Raw genomic sequence first — 17,113 nt, 5'->3', positions numbered from 1 at the left:
CACCGCTCCCATTCACTTCCATTGTTTTTCTCTACAGCGCGACTTGGGACGACTTGAGGCGACATGAAGTCGGATTGCAAGTCGCCCCAGTGTGAACCGGCTCTTACCAATCAATGTTTCAGATATTGATCAGATTTTGCAGAGGAATTGTGCTGCCTTCAAATTTATGGTTGGTTATTTTATTTATTTTTTACAAATCCTAGCATGCTGTGACTGTTGTTTGTTTGTCAACTTTTTATTAAACCTTTCTTTGTGAAAACTGGCCTTTATTAGAGCATTTTGCCATCTGAACTTTGTTGTCATATTTGTGAGTCAATCGTAGACAAAGCCAACACACCAAGTTAAGATCCAGATAAAGAGTTTACTAGAGTCCCATTTCAGAACATAAAAAAAAAAAACATTTTGAGAGCACAGCGGCCCTTTTATCAAGGCGGCAAGCAGAGACCACCTTCATAAATAGGACCACCACACCCTCGAAAGGTTTGTGTTGTATTTTCTCATATGAGACTCTAGTAAACTCTCTACCTGGGTATTACCTTGGTTTGTTGGCTTTCCCTACCATTGGATATACATGGTATTGCCATTCAGTCGTGCACACACCCTTATATAGAAATTTGCCGGAAGTTTGTCTGGTATGAGTTGATGTACTTTATGCCTGTGAGCCAGTCATTTGAGATTGTTAATGCCATCCCACCTTCCACGGATACCTAGAAGTTCCCTAAAGCCTGCTGTGGGCATGAGATGGCAGATGTCCTGCTGTTTGTTGGCAATAACAAGCATCAATATAATATGCAATAAGATCTAAAGTATGTGGACACCCCTGCAAATAATTGAATAAATACTGTACATAAAGAGAGAGGGTCGGGACTTTAAATGAGGTGTGTATATTGTGGCTAATCGAAGGAGTCAATATGAAACATGAACAAGTATCTATTTGTTTGCCATGATTGAGTAGGTACATGGCAGACAATACATGCAATAATGGCACACAATATAACAAATCATGTATCCAAATAGTTTACATGTTAAAAACATAAATAGATTATACAATGGTATTGGTCCTCAACAATAAAAGATCACTATAATATAACAGTTGTAATTAACGGTATAGCCTGAATCCAAAGACCATGTAAGTATGTATACGTTGCATCTTGGTTTAGCCCAACACGTTTCATGGGATCTATCCAATCATCAGGGGCAGATGCAAGATACATCTATGAAGAGAGGTAAGTATCAGAATAAACCATTCATAGACAAAAAAATTAAATACATACAGGGAGGATAAGATAGTCATCCCTGTAGGACTCACATATCTGCTTGGTGTGAAGCAACACACCGCCAGGGCGCTAGGGCCGGAGAGAATGCCTGGTCCGGAACAAATACTGTACTCTTCCAATCTGGTGGTAACAGTTTCAGGAAGGATCTTTTCTGTTTCATCATGACTGCCCCTGTACACAAAGCCAACTCCACAAAGATATGGTCTGACTAGTTTGGTGTGGCGGAATTTGAGAGACCTGCACCCTACTAAACACCTTTGAAATTAATCAAGGTTGTGAGCCAAGTCTTCTCCTCTAACAGCAGGATCTGACCTTACAAAATCTTTTGGTTGAATGGGTACAAATCCCCATAGACACTGCGTAGAAGAGCTGAGTCTTAGAAGAGCCAAAAGGAGAGACCAACCTTGTATAATTGTCCATAGTTTTGGAATGGGATGGTCAACAAGCTCTTATAGGTGTGTGGGTACGTACAGGGAACCCCCAACCTCACCTTGTTGACATCACCTACCGAGTAAAAGGCCTTTGCCAGCTATTGCTTCCACAGTGGCTAGCACTTCCATCTAGCAACACTAGGATCATTGGTTTGGCACCACCTGCCTTGGGTTTGTATGCTTTCCCCGTGCCTGCGTGGGTTTAGTCTGGGTATTCCGGTTTCCTCCCACACTCCCAAGACATGCTGGTAGGTTAATTGGCTCCAGTCTAAATTGGCCATAGTATGTGTATGTGTATATGTATGAATGTGAGTTAGGGACCTTAGATTGTAGGCTCCTTGAGGACAGGGACTGATGTACATGTACAATTTATATATAAAGCACTATATAAATCCCTGTAATAAATCAATCAGTCAGATAGGAGCTGGGTTCAGTTGTGTTATAGTACTACTCATCTCCATCCTAGAAAACCATCACTGTCCACTGGACTAACAGCTGGTGCTTCTGTTTGAAAGCAGTCCATACAGGCCTCCATATCCAGCTGCTATGGAAGATTTATGCCTCCTTTATCCTCAAAGTCAGAACCTTCTTTTTTTATTGCAGCATGACTGGGTCTCTGTGGACAAAGCCCTCTCCAAGACACGGTATGACCAGTTTGGTGTGGAGATACTCTAGTAGCCTGTAAAGAACTCTGACCTCAACCCCACTAAACATCTTTGAGATGAATTTAAAGGCCAATTGTATGGCAGGTCTTCTTATCAAGCGTCAGTGCCTGAACTCACAAATGCCCTATTGGCCCGAATCAACGTAAATTCCTATACAGTAACTGGTCACATAGCCATAAGCCCAGTGTCTTTCTGGGATCACCAGGCACAGCCAATCATTCAGCACATGGGACTGAGAACAGTCTGAGGGAACTGCAGGGGTGCAGAAAGGGGCAGGGAACCTACCTATTTACCATTAACACAAAGTAGATTCAAAACGGGGGGGCTCCAGGATACTACACTTAAACCCTGTACACACGATCGGTCCATCCGATGAAAACGGTCTGATGGACCGTTTTCATCGGTTAACCGATGAAGCTGACTGATGGTCAGTCGTGCCTACACACCATCGGTTAAAAAACCGAACGCGGTGACGTAAAACACAACGACGTGCGGAAAAAAATGAAGTTCAATGCTTCCAAGCATGCGTCTACTTGATTCTGAGCATGCGTGGATTTTTAACCGATGGACGTGCCTACAAACAATCGTTTTTTTTCTATCGGTTAGGTATCCATCAGTTAAATTTAAAACAAGATTGCTTTTTTTTAACAGATGGGGCCCACACACAATCGGTTTGGTCCGATGAAAACGGTCCATCAGACCGTTCTCATCGGTTTGACCGATCGTGTGTAAGCGGTATAAAAGATACAAATAATGTGCTGACAGGTTTTTGCTGCATATGTGAGTTTATAGCTGTTTTCAGTGCCATAGGTTTGCTTTAAAAGGCAGCTCTGTACTTCACAGAGGGATTTGGTCCAGCTCTGTGTGTACCAGGCCCTGATTAATCACACTCCAGGACCTCTGCGATATATTTATGTCTCCTGCACCCTGCGGGTCAGCCAATTACAAGAAATTCTGCCTGTTTCTGGTAAAAAGAGCAGCAGGTGGGGCACCAGAGGAGAGAGAGCTGTGCATAAACGCAGCCTTCCCAGTCTCCCCCCCCCCCCCACATCACCACCTTCCCCTCTGGGGGGGGGGGGGGAGAGGCACACAAAACTTTCAAGTGTGACTGTGCCAATAATACAGTGTCTGCACCATGGATAGAAATAGAACAAAGAGGACCTGAAACTGAATCCTGCCGATAAAATAACTGATACGAGACAAGTTCCATCTGGAAAAGAGGAACTGCGCTTGCCTGGCTGATGCAGGACGTGGTGTAGGCAGCTAGTATTGGTGTGGCTCCGGTCTACGCAACACGTGTATGTGGGGTGATTTCCTCACCACAAACATCCGTGGTTTCATCCATTTTTTATGTTCGTTGCTCTGTCATTATTTTCTCCACTGGTTGCCTTTTTTTTTAAAGGGGAACTATGTAGTATTTTAAATACAGGTTTATTTCCGGTTATCGTGCTTGTTTTGCCAAATTTTTTAACCAGATGTTATATACATATCTAGGTACACTCTGAAATGACTACAGTGTAACCAGCACCCTTCTTTTCCCAACACAAATCTATATATCGATTGACTCCCGCCATCCTGGTGAGTAAGATAACTTGTCTGACTAGTTGTTGAGCCATTGCAAGGAAATACACAGCACCCTCTATTGGCTATTCTGTGCATCTCTATTTTTAATAGAATGACAAAAATATGGAAGAGAATGTATGTAAAAATGTAAACGTCAAAAGAAAAGACTAGGGAAAACAATGAAATCTTAACAAAGAATTTTCTATATTTTGCCTAGTATAGAAAAAGAAAGTCCACCTTTAGAAACATGTAACATGTTCCCAATGCTACAGCCGCTGCCTGACCCCCCAACCCTTTGGTAGCAGTACGGAGAGAATTTTCCCGTACTAGCTGTCAGTTTTTGAAATCAGTACGGCAGAGCCCCACACGGACACGTCATTCATTCACTACAGGTATCGACATCCTTGCGGATGTTGGCTTGTATGTTATTGATTCTTCCTGCCAGTGTATCTGCTTTCCAGTATGGGATGTATGGGCACACAGATACACTGACAGGTCTGCAGGAGACCTGCATGGCACCAGCAATCTGCTGATCACTAGTGCAATGCTTTTTACCTGAATAAAAATGTGCATTTATTATTGTTTTAAAAAAAAATACTTATCCTTTAAAGCTGAGCTGCACCCTTTCCACCCTTTTCCAGTTGTTGAAGCTCATTTCTTGTACTGAAACTGCCTACTCTGATTTCATTGCAAGCTTCTCGTAATGTGAATTAGAAGCTTCAACATGTCAGATAGGGCTTTTCTCAGTTCCTGATTGGAGGACATCCAGCATCATCCAGCTCTTTCCTTTCCAGCCTGACTATCTCTGGTAGCTTTAAAAAATGCATTAAGATGACTGGCTGTCAGTGGGAGGCTGCCTTTGTCTGCCTTTGCATTGCCATAACTGGAACATGAAGAATAGCAAAGAAAACTCTACTGCTTTATGTTCCATACCTTCTGTAGACCTTCCCAGCTACAAGTTACGCAAAAGAAAAAGCTACATAGAGCCCTTCTTTAAATGCTTACACATGAGCAGGACAGTTAGTCGCCGCTTTACAAACATTGAAATTGTTTTTCACAAAAGATGTAAATTAGAGGGGGTTAGTGTTTTGTGGTCAGTTAGTAATTTATGGAATTATTCTTTAATCTTTTCAAGGCTTTTCATAGAGTTTTTTTCAAGGTTTAATGAAACAGTGTGCATACCTGGTGAGCCAAGATGTAAATGTTGTGTCCAACACACCTTGGGGACACTTGTTCATCCTGGCAGTGGTCGTCTTGGTCACTTTCCAGTGCCTGGTTATAAGCTGCTTTTATTACATCCACCTGTACAACAAGAGGAAGAATGTCAGATTACTGGGATACATATCAAAATCTGCACATATATACATACAGTGGATATACAAAGTCTACACACCCCTGTTAAAATGTCAAGTTTCTTTGATGTAAAAAAAATAGACAAAGATAAATCATTTCAGAACTTTTCCACCATTAATGTGACCTATAAACTGTACAACCCATATGAACAACAAACTGAAATCTTTTAGGTGGAGGGAAGTAAAAATTAAATAATATGGTTGCATAAGTGTGCACAACCTTAAAGCGGGGGTTCACCCTATCGACAGGAAAAAAAAAATTTTTTTTCTTTTACCTTTAAATCAGGCATTGTAGCGCGAGCTACAGTATGCCTGTCCCGATTTTTTTATCCCCGTACTCACCGTGTACTCGTAGATCGAAGATACCGACTCCCCTCGGGGAATGGGCGTGCCTCTGGAGACGGAGGATGATTGACGGCCGGCTCTGGCGCGTCACGCTTCTCCGGAAATAGCCGAAATAGGCTTGGTCTTCACGACGCGTGCGCATAGCCTGTGCGCACGCGCCGTGAAGAGCCGAGACCTACTCCGGCTGTCTTCGGGGAGAGTGACGTGCCAGGGCCGGCCGTCAATCATCCTCCCTCTCCATAGGCACGCCCATTCCCCGCGGGAGCCGAAATCTACGATGGACGACTAGGAGGTGAGTACGGGGTTAAAAAAATCGGGACAGGCATACTGTAGCTCGCGCTACAATGCCTGTCTCGATGGTAACATCAAGTACGAGAGGGTGAACTACCGCTTTAAACTAATACTTGGTCGAAGCAGCTTTTGATTTTTATTACAGCACTCAGTCTTTCTGGGTATGAGTCTATGAGCATGGCACATCTTGACTTGGCAATATTTGCCCACTCTTCTTTGAAAAAACACTCCAAATCTGTCAGATTGCGAGGGCATCACCTGTGCACAGTCCTCTTCAGATCACCCCACAATCGGATTTAGGTCTGGGCTCTGGCTGGACCATTCCAAAACTTTAATCTTCTTCTGGTGAAGTCATTCCTTTGTTGATTTGGATGTATGCTTTGGGTCGTTGTCATGTTGAAAGATGAAGTTCCTCTTCATGTTCAGCTTTCTAGCAAAAGCCTGAAGGTTTTGTGCCAATATTGACTGGTATTTGTAACTGTTCATAATTCCCTCTACTTTGACTAAGGCCCCTGTTCCAGCTGAAGAAAAACAGCCCCAAAGCATGATGCTGCCACCACCATGCTTCACCATGGGTATGGTGTTCTTTTGGTGATGTGCAGTGTCGTTTTTGGCCAAAAAGTTCAACCTTGGTTTCATCAGACCAGACCAGAACACATTTTTCCACATGCTCTTGGGAGACTTCAGATGTGTTTTTGCAAAAATTTACCCATGCTTGGATGTCTTTCTTCGTAACCCCATAGTGAAGACATATGAAGAATACGAGAGATTGTTGTCATATGTACCACACAGCCAGTACTTGCCAGAAATTCCTGTAGCTTCTTTAATGTTGCTGTAGGCCTCTTGGCAGGCTCCCTGATCAGTTTTCTTCTCGTCTTTTCATCAATTTTGGACGTCCAGTTCTTGGTAATGTCACTGTTGTGCCATATTTTCTACATTTGATAATAATCATCTTTACTGTGTTCCATCTTATATCTAATGCCTTGGAAATTATTTTGTAACCTTCTCCTGACTGATAACATTTAACAATGAAATCCCTCTGATGCTTTGAGAGCGCTCTGCGGACCATAGCTTTTGTTGTATGATGCAACTAAGAAAATGTCAGGAAAGACCTACTAGAACAGCTGAACTTTATTTGGGGTTAATCAAAGGCACTTTAAATGATGGCAGCTGTGTACTGATTCCTATTTAACATGAGTTTGAATGTGAATGCTTAATTCTGAACACAACTACATCCCCAGTTATAAAAGGAGGTGTGCACACTTATGCAACCACATTATTTCAGTTTTACATTTTTACCCCGCCCCTAAAAGATTTAAGTTTGTTTTTTGATTGAGTTGTACAGTTTATAGGTCACATTAAAGGTGGAAAAAGTTCTGAAATTATTTATCTTTGTCTCATTAACATCACAAAATCCTGACATTTTAACAGAGGTGTTTATATCCACTGTAAATAATGCCTCTTTATAGATGGACAAAATAACTTTTCTTAAAGCAGATATCCACTGAAAAAAAAATATTAAAAGCCAGCAGCTACAAATACTGCAGCTGCTGACTTTTAATATCAGCACACTTGCCTGTCCTGGAGTCCAGCGCCGTCCGCAGCAGAGGATGAGCGATCGCTCGTCACTCTGCTGCCCCCTCGCCATCCTCGGTGAGGGAACCAGGAAGTGAGTCGCTTCAGCTTCACTGCCCGGTTCCCTACGGTGCATGCGCGAGTCCCGCTGCACCTGATGACTGGCTCCGGCTGTGTTCTGGGAGCCGAGTGTTTCCAGAACACAACGGGGGGGGGGGGGGGAACTGACGTTCTGCCCGCAGTCTACCCGCAGACTGTGTAGGGCCGGAAGTGGGTGCAAATACCTGTCTTAGACAGGTATCTGCACCCCCCTCCCCCTGAAAGGTGTCAAATGTGACACTGGAGGGGAGGAGGGTTCCGATCAGCAGGAGTTCCACTTTAGGGTGGAGCTCCGCTTTAAAGCAGAACTCCAGTTTGGATTTTTTATTTTATTTACTTTTGCTGTAGAGGGGATCCTAATTCTACTTCTTCCTTCTTCTTTTCTGCCATGACCCCATTCATTCTTTTGGGTATCCAAACTCATGGTGGCCTCCAGCGGTCCCTAAAGCTGGCCCTACATGGATTGAAATTCAGCTAGATCAGCAGGGACCAAATTTTCATCCATCTATGGCTGTTCCCCCTAAACAATGTCAATCTAATGATCGACTTCTGTCAAATGGGAGTCTCAGAAGTCCCCGCTGTCAGAATCCAATAGCACAAAGGGGAGGATTTATCCATCCACCTCGCTTGTGTGGATAGGGAATGTGTTTGCTTTTTTCAGTCGGCCTAGAGCGAGTGGCTAGGCCTTGAGGCCTGGTAACCAAAATTGCCCTGGTCTTTGCCAAAACATCTAGCCCATGAGGCATAGTGCAGAAGAAAGCATTGGTAGCGTGGACTAGTGTAGTTTCACATAGTGGGGTCCCACAGGGCCGCATCAGTTCAAAAGAAGGGCCGGCTGCAGGCACTTCTTCATGCTTCTTAAACTGGGAATAACCAAGCAGAAAGTCTGTATATGTAGATTGGCCCAATTCAGGTATTATGCCGCGTACACACAACCATTTTTAATGGTCTAAAAAAAATGTTTTTTTTCGTTGTGATCCTTGTCAAGCCTGCCTTGCCTAGACATGATCGTGAAAAACAAAATGCTGGAGCAAAGCGTGGTGACGTAAAACACGTACGACGGCACTATAAAGGGGAAGTTCCATTCGGATAGCACCACCCTTTGGCTGCTTTTGCTGATTTCATGTTAGTAAAAGTTTGGTGAGAGACGATTCGTGCTTTTCAGTCTTCGTGCTTTTCAGTCTGTTACAGCGTGACGAATGTGCTATCTCCATTAGTTTTACCAGAACGAGTGCTCCCGTCTCATAACTTGCTTCTGAGCATGCGTGTTTTTTTCCCGTTGTTAAAGCCTACACACGATCATTTTTCACGACGTGAAAAACGACAACGTGAAAAATTACGCGAAAAGAGCATGTTCTAAAAAAATTTTTTAACAGAAAGTAGATGTTCTAAATTTTTAATGCCCATTTTTCACGTTGCGAAAAATGCTCTGGAGCCCACACACAATCGTTTTGAGCGTCATTGAAAAAATAGAAATACATTTCACGTCATGAAAAATGGTCGTGTGTACGCAGCATAAGCAAAAAAAGTAAAATCTTTCTAAAAAAAAAAAAATTTGCTATATTTTTTTTTTTTTTACTTCTGCTGAAATATAGCAAAATTTAATGAGAAACTTACCAAAGACACTTTAGGAAAAGAGGCTAAACTGCGAATTTTGCATTACATAAATAATAAATGATGAATTATACATTTCAACCATTTATAAAAATTACATGACCAACATTTCTTACCAGCTCTCCAGGTCTCATGTTAAACAGAATCCTCTCTGCGTTCTCACTGTCATGGCGGCTCTCCATAATGGCCAGAAGCAGTTTGGAGGCATTGTTCTGGAAGCAGTAAAGTAAAAGTTGAAGTGTCACTAAACACACATTATAAAAACTATGAATAAATGGTGTATTACATGCTGTTCATACTCACTCAGTCACTATGAGATTTGTTTTCTGTATTCTGCAAAAAACCTAATTGATCCTGCTGCTCTCTATCTCCCCCTTCTGTTCAAGTCCCCAATTCAGCTATGGATTTTGCAGCTGTGGTGGCAACTCTGCACATGCTCAGTTTTCAGTGAGTTTTTATGCTGAGCATTTCTTCCCTATCACATCTGAGCAGCCCATGTGACTATAGAGTCACACATGCGGGTGTATGCACAGTAATAAATGACAGCCCACTCCCTCCCTCCTCCTCCATGCCCACTAACCAGCTTAACACAAATGGGGGTGGGATATTACATGTAGGCTTCACCTCCCTCTTATTTTAAGACACATGGTGGAAGGCCATGACACAGTCTGTGACTGGCAGAAATCTGCCCATACTATGTTTTTTCCACAAAATAAAACATATTTTATTTCAAATATATACTTGTATGACAATTTAAAACAGTTTATTGTTATTTATTTATTTTTACTCTGTTTAATGGCTTTAGCTGTTTAATTTTTATTTTGAACATGTGACCAGCAGCAGAGGACTGGAAGATCCTCCTGCTTATGTTTTCCTGCAGACAGGCTGGGGAAGACTTGGGTCATGTGACAGCTATATACCAATTAGAAAAAAAGTGTGTGTTTTTTTTTAAATAAAATTACAGTGCCATTATCCGCATACAGAAATAGAAGGGACAATGTAAATTAAACAGTGTGTTTAGTATCCCTTTAAATAGTGATGAACCCAGGGGAGGGCTGGCAGGAGGGGCAGGGTGGAAATCCCCCCCTGGGCTGGTGACACTATGCACAGCCACCGGCCGCCACTACCAAATGCTGTTTTTGCAGAGCAGGAATATGCCTGCTGCTGCTCTGTTAACACAGGTCACGGCCGCTGCTCACCTCCCACTGTGCAGCCGTGCCTGTGTCAGCTCCAAGGTAGATGGCTGCAGAGCTGAGCTATGTCTCGTCTCACACATAGCTCAGCCTCAGCGCACACCAGTGCTGACATCCCCTTCTCTCTTTGCACAGACACGAGGAGAGATAGAGCTCATCTGCTCCTCCTCCTTCTGAGTCTGCCCTGCCCACACTCCCTGGGCATGTGTGGACACTAGACAGGAAGTTTGAACCCAAAAAAGCATCAGACGGCCTGTCTGCACCTCAGCTTCCATCCTGGTAAGCTCACCCTTTCTAGTCTCTCCTGCCTCCCAGTGTATAAAAAGGGGTGCTCTGTGCACTTTGTTAAAGGGGAGGGGGGCACGTTTCCCAGAACACCCCTTACATCAGATCTGATGTATATGGGGTCTGTGTGGACTCTGATGTAAGGGGGGCCTGTGTGCGGACTCTGATGTAAGGGGGGCCTCTGTGCGGACTCTGATGTAAGGGGGGCCTCTGTGCGGACTCTGATGTAAGGGGGGCCTCTGTACGGACTCTTGTGATCATGAAAAATCATAGACTGTTTTCCTCGATCCATCACTTTTCCACGCTCTATGGGCCACTTGACTGGACTTGCCCCCCAGGCCTAAGGCTGTCAGTCCTCCCCTGGATTAACCCACATGGCACTAATTAGAGTGAAGCTCCTTGCTGACCCGCCAGTATGTACCCTGTTCCATGCCATTTTTGTTTGTCCTTTTTAAAAAATGAATAAAAGCATATTAAAAAAAAAAAGTGAAGCTCTGCAAGAAAAACCTTTTTCAGATATGGATGTGATGGATTAGAATACCTGTCAGGTTTTTATTTCCGTCAGCGTCTCCACTTGGGAGATTCACCTATTTACTCTCGACTGGAGAATATAAATCTGAACATTAAATATGAACTCCAGCCTTATCTGTAGACCTGCACAGTCCTGCACTGGCTCCTCTCCTGTACTGAAATTACTAAATCTGATTTCACTGCACACTGTGAGCTTCTCACAATGTCCACTGGAAGCTGCAGCAAGTCAGATATAGCCTGTCTCATTTTCTGGCTGGAGGACGCCCAGCATCGCCTACCTCGTTCCTTCCCGGCCGTACTGTCCCTGCCCCGCCTCTTATATTTACTGGATTTCATTTTTTTCAATCATGGAAGCTTATGTCGCTTTGGATAGATTTCCTCTCATTTTCTGCTGTGTCTACAGCGCAAATCTCCCCAATGAAACACAGATGACAAGGAAAACCCTGACAGGGGTTTTAACCATTCTCTGCTCCAATGCACTTTAATAAATGTAGATTGATACATCAAAGTCGAAAGGCCTTCCTTACCCTTCTTAACTTGGAACTTGGACAAACTTGGGGAAACACTTTTCTACAAAGCAGCAACTCTGCAGATCTGCCAGAAGCTTCTAAACATTTTTATATTACAGCAAATGTTTTGGATGGTATATTGCCTCATTTTAGTGCCACTTTACCAAAAAAAATTTTTTTAAGCTCCTATCCCCTTGGTAACAAATAAAAAAAATCCACTCGTTATACTAAAAATAAAGCACTTATTTAAATCTGAACTCCAGGCACGCAGCTTAAATACATACAGTGCATTGAAAAAGTATTCACACCCCTTGAAACTTTCCACATTTTTGTCATGTTGCAGCCAAAAACGTAAATGTCTTTTATTGGAATTTTATGTGATAGGCCAACACAAAGTGGCACATAAAAATAAATATCTGAAAAGTGTGGCGTGCATTTGTATTCTACCCCCTTTACTCTGATACCCCTAAGTAATATCTAGTAAAACCAATTGCCTTCAGAAGTCACCCAATTAGTAAATAGATTCCACCTGTGTGTAATTAAATCACAGTATAATACAGCTGTTCTGTGAAGCCCTCAGAGATTTGTTAGAGATCCTTAGTGAACAAACAGCATCACAAAGGCCAAGGGACACACCAGACAGGTCAGGTATAAGGTTAAGAAGAAGCTTAAAGCAGGGTTAGGTTATAAAAAAATATCCCAAGCTTTGAACATCTCACAGAGCACTGTTCAATCCATCATCTGAAAATGGAAAGAGTATGGCACAACTGCAAACCTACCAAGACATGGCCGTCCACCTAAACTGACAGGCCGGGCAAGGAGAGCATTAATCAGAGAAGCAGCCAAGAAGCCCATGGAAACTCTGGAGGAGCTGCAGAGATTTACAGTTTAGGTCTGAGAATCTGTCCACAGGACAATTATTAGTCATACACTCCACAAATCTGGCCTTTATGGAAGAGTGGCAAGAAGAAAGCCATAAAAAGTCCTGTTTGCAGTTTGCGAGAAGCCATGTGGGGGGACACAGCAAACATGTGGAAGAAGGTTCTCTGGTCAGATGAAACCAAAATTGAGCTATTTGGCCTAAAAGCAAAATGCTATGTGTGGTGGAAAACTCACACTGCACATCACCCTGAACACACCATCCCCACCGTGAAACATGGTGGTGGTGCATCATGTTGTGGGGATGCTTTTCTTCAGCAGGGTAAGGGAAGCTGGTCATAGTTGATGGGAAGACGGATGGGGCCAAAAACAGGGCAATTTTAGTCTGCAAAAAACTTGAGACTGGGGAGGAGGTTCATCTTCCAGCTGGACAACGACCCTAAACATACAGTCAGAGCTACAATGGAATCGTTTAGATCAAAGCATATTCATGTGTTAGAATGGCCCAGTCAAAGTCCAGACCTAAATCCAATTGAGAATCTGAAATCCACTTGAAAATTGCTGTTCACAGGCACTCTCCATCCAATCTGACAGATCTTGAGTAATTTTGCAAAGAAGAATGGGCAAAAATGTCACTCTCTAGATGTGCAAAGCTGGTAGAGACTTACTAAAAAATACTTGCAGCTGTAATTGCAGTGAAAGGAGGTTCTACAAAGTATTGACTCAGGGGGGCTGAATACAAATGTACACCACACTTTTTACACATTTGTTTGTAAAAAAAACATTTTATCATTTGTTTTTTTCACTTCACAATTATGTGTCACTTTGTTTTGATCTATCACATAAAATCCCAATAAAATACATTTACGTTTTTGGTTGTAACATGACGATATGTGGAAAATTTCAAGGGGTATAAATACTTTTTCAAGGGGTTGTATATGGGAGCAGTGTGACCTGACAAAGGATTTATATTTCTGTCCATCCAGTCCTCAGATTTGCCAGGCTCTGCCCTCGCAGCACTTTTTCTCTACTGCTGTTAAGCAACTAAACTAGGTCAACTCCATTGCCAGCCTGTTACTGGACAGTGAAGGAGCAGCAGCAGATTAATGACATGTCCTCTCTGCTCTGTCCTCCTGTCAGCATATTCCTTGTCAGCACATGATAATGTAACACACCTGACTGGCTTCAAGATCTTTCAATTTCTTCCATCCTTATGCAGCAACTCATTGACAGGATACAGTCGAGGGTTTGTGCAACTCCCGAGAACAAAGTTGACATTAATGGCTAAAGTCTCTCAGCGGCTCCCCGAGAGGTTGAGCCAGGAGTCGGTCTAGACACTTAGACCCCTTTCACACTGAGGAGTTTTTCAGGCGGTACAGCGCTAAAAATAGTGCTGCTATACCCCCTGAAAAACTCATGCCCAGCAACCTCAATGTGAAAGCCGGAGGGCTTTCACACTGAGGCGATGCGCTGGCAGGAGAGAAAACAATCTCCTGCCAGCAGCATCTTTGGAGCGGTGAGAGGAGCTGTATGTATACCGCTCCTTCCCATTTAAAACAATGGGAAACCGCGGCAATACCGCCCGCAATGCGCCTCTGCAGAGGCGCATTGCGGGCGGTATTAACCCTTTATCGGCCGTTAGCGGGGGTTAATACCGCACCACTAGCAGCCGAATCCCGCGGCAAATCCGACGGTATAGCGGTACTTCTCCTTTAACAGTTTTCACTCCTCAAGGTCTGTCCAGGAAGAAATCGAGACTTTTTTTTACAACAAGCTGGACACGGAGGTAAGGACTGTGTAAAATAAATAGAAAGCTTTTTCTTTTCTGCAAAAGAAATACATTAAACGGGTTGTAAACCTTCGCGTTTTTTCACCTTTATGCATCCTATGCATAAAGGTGAAAAAACACCTTGCAGTGTCTGGCCCCCCCAGCTCACCGTTTTACTTACCTGAGCATCGAATTTCTGTGGGCGCGATTACATGTTGCTCTCTCCACGGCTTCTCGGCTCTTCGTTGGATAGATTGATAACAGCGCAGCCATTGGCTCCCGCTGCTGTCAATCAAATCCAATGACGCGGCCACCAGGGGGCTATGGCCTCCGAGTGTATGACACAGGAGCACGCCCGCAAGGTAACCCAATCGGGAGAGAGCTTCCCAGAGGGTGTTACCTATGGCGAGGAGGAGCCACGAGAGCCGCCGTGGGACCCTAGAAGAGATGGACTGGGGCCACGCTGTGCAAAACGAGGACATGTTTGTTATTTAAAAAAATAAAAAAGCAACCTTTACAACCAATTTAATGCTATATTGGTACATTGGGGAACTGCGGTTTAGAAAAAGAAAAAAAGTGAACTTATCCTTTAATGAGCCATGTCCTTTCAAAATTTGTCAGGTTTCATTATGTGCCGTGGCAGAGCTATTGGGCGGTTTCTGTTTACCTCCACCATCCAACATTTCTAGTTATACAGTATCACTTGGTTTTTATGACTTCTCTACCAAGAAATGATAAAAGTTGAAGATATGTTTCTCTACTCTCCATCTCAAAGGCAATACAACTACTACCTGCTTTCCCAGCAAACAAAGCCTACCAAACTATACATGCATTGATTTTATCCAAAGATAGCAGTCAAATTAAATTACTACCTGCGCAAAGTTCTTTGTAGCCAGACAGATTTGGGCCTCCTGTGCTTCTGGGCCCCATAGCAGTTGCATGGTCTGCTATGCCTATAGTTATGCTCTTGGCTACTAACCCGATTATCCCCACACCTCGGTGCCATGCAGTTGCTCTAGATGCAATAATATTTGGTACCTTTAATTGCAGCACCAGGTCCATACGGTACTTTCCCAGCGGGTTGATGTCATTTAGAATTAAGGCAATGATGATGTCAATCCCATTGGACTCGTGAGTCGCTATACATGTCTGCAAAACACAAATCAGTCCATTTCCTTGATTAGGAAGAAGCATAATTCCCATCCAAACCGAAAACATAATAGTTTCAAAAATATACCTATTAAAGGAATTGTAAATGTACAATATTTTTTCCTAAATAGCTTCCTTTACCTTAGTGCAGTCCTCCTTCACTTACCTCATCCTTCCATTTTGCTTTTAAATGTCCTTATTTCTTCTGAGAAATCCTCACTCCTTACTTCACTTCTGTCTGTAACTCCACACAGTAATGCAAGGCTTTCTACCTGGTGTCGAGCTCGCCCCTCCCTTGGACTACAGGAGAGTCAGTATGCCCACTAACACACAGCTCCTTTCTCTATCTGCAACGTAGAGAGCCCTCCTGACTATCCTGTAGTCCAAGGGAGGGGGCGAGCACGACACTCCACACCAGGGAGAAAGCCTTGCATTACTGTGTGGAGTTACAGACAGAAGAACAGGAAGTGAGGATTTCTCAGAAGAAATAAGGACATTTAAAAGCAAAATGGAAGGATGAGGTAAGTGAAGGAGGACTGCACTAAGGTAAAGGAAGCTATTTAGGAAAAAAATTGTACCTTTACAACCCTTTAAGGTGCAAAAAAAGTAAACGTTTGACTGAACAGAGTCTAAAATAAATGTCATAAAAATGGAAAAGCTTCATTCAAAAATGTCATTGCTGGTTCATACTTCCTCCCATCATTGATGATGGGAGGATGTAGGAACCAGTGAAGGAAAAATAAAAACAAATTCAATTTCAGCTTTAGCTCACACAGTCCTGCATACTATATACCTGATTCTCATGACAGGGCCCTTGGCAATATTCAGTTAAGCTCTCGAGTGTTTGGTTTACCAGAGCCACGTTCCGTTCATTGATGTACAGCCCAAGCAGACCTAGACCGCCTGTTGTGCTCCCGCAAATACAATCCAAGAACTGGAGTGTCTCGCACACTAGGTTGTAGTTGGTCTTGTTGTTCTGGTTCCTCAAAAAGTTCTAAAAAAAATACAGATGAACGTAATAATAATAATTCCGTATGATAGAGACAATTATACTATCAGTATTTAAAGCATACCCAACGTAAAAGCCAGCCCCGGAGATCAGTAGTAGAAAGGAGGTCTTTATCTATCCTAAACTCCCGGGCTCTCACAAGTCTCATAGGCCTCTTTCACACTAGGTGGATCAGTAATGATCCGCCCCGTGCACCCCCGCTTGCTCAGCGGGGATCGCTCCGTTGATCCCCGCTGAGCCGGCGGATGACAGGGCGGTCCCCGCACACTGTGCAGGGACCGCCCTGTCTTTTCTATGCTCCACCCGATCCGATCCGCCAGACGAAAGGAAAAGTAGGTTTTCCTCCGTCACACTTTGGCGGATCGGAGCGGGTCGGATGTCAGCGGGCATGTCACCGCTGACATCCGTGGCTCCATAGAGGAGCACGGAGCGCCCGTACAGGTCCGCAAAAAAAACTGAGACACGGACCTGTACCGGCGCTCAGTGTGAAAGAGCCCTAACCGTACTACTTTGAACTGAAGTAGAAATTTCAGTAATTTAACAGCATCATTAGTTTTAAGCAAGACCTGTCCGTTTAG

The 17,113-nt window shown here is 43.4% G+C and overlaps 1 protein-coding gene across 6 annotated transcripts in view; it reads right to left on the bottom strand.

Annotated features, from left to right (window-relative positions):
- Window positions 1-17,113, bottom strand: part of ITPR2 (inositol 1,4,5-trisphosphate receptor type 2) — a 499,601-nt gene that overhangs the window by 138,814 nt on the left and 343,674 nt on the right. For all 6 annotated transcript variants that reach the window (XM_040345602.1, XM_040345605.1, XM_040345603.1 and 3 more), the window contains 4 exons: window positions 16,320-16,520; window positions 15,416-15,526; window positions 9,329-9,424; window positions 5,119-5,238 (listed from right to left, as the gene is read on the bottom strand). In XM_040345602.1, coding sequence (XP_040201536.1) covers window positions 5,119-5,238; window positions 9,329-9,424; window positions 15,416-15,526; window positions 16,320-16,520 — 528 coding nt within the window. The remainder of the gene's footprint in view (window positions 1-5,118; window positions 5,239-9,328; window positions 9,425-15,415; window positions 15,527-16,319; window positions 16,521-17,113) is intronic.

This window comes from Rana temporaria, chromosome 3, assembly GCF_905171775.1.
Source record: "Rana temporaria chromosome 3, aRanTem1.1, whole genome shotgun sequence".
NCBI classification, from domain to species: domain Eukaryota; kingdom Metazoa; phylum Chordata; class Amphibia; order Anura; family Ranidae; genus Rana; species Rana temporaria.
This window is presented reverse-complemented; position numbering and strand designations above follow the sequence as displayed.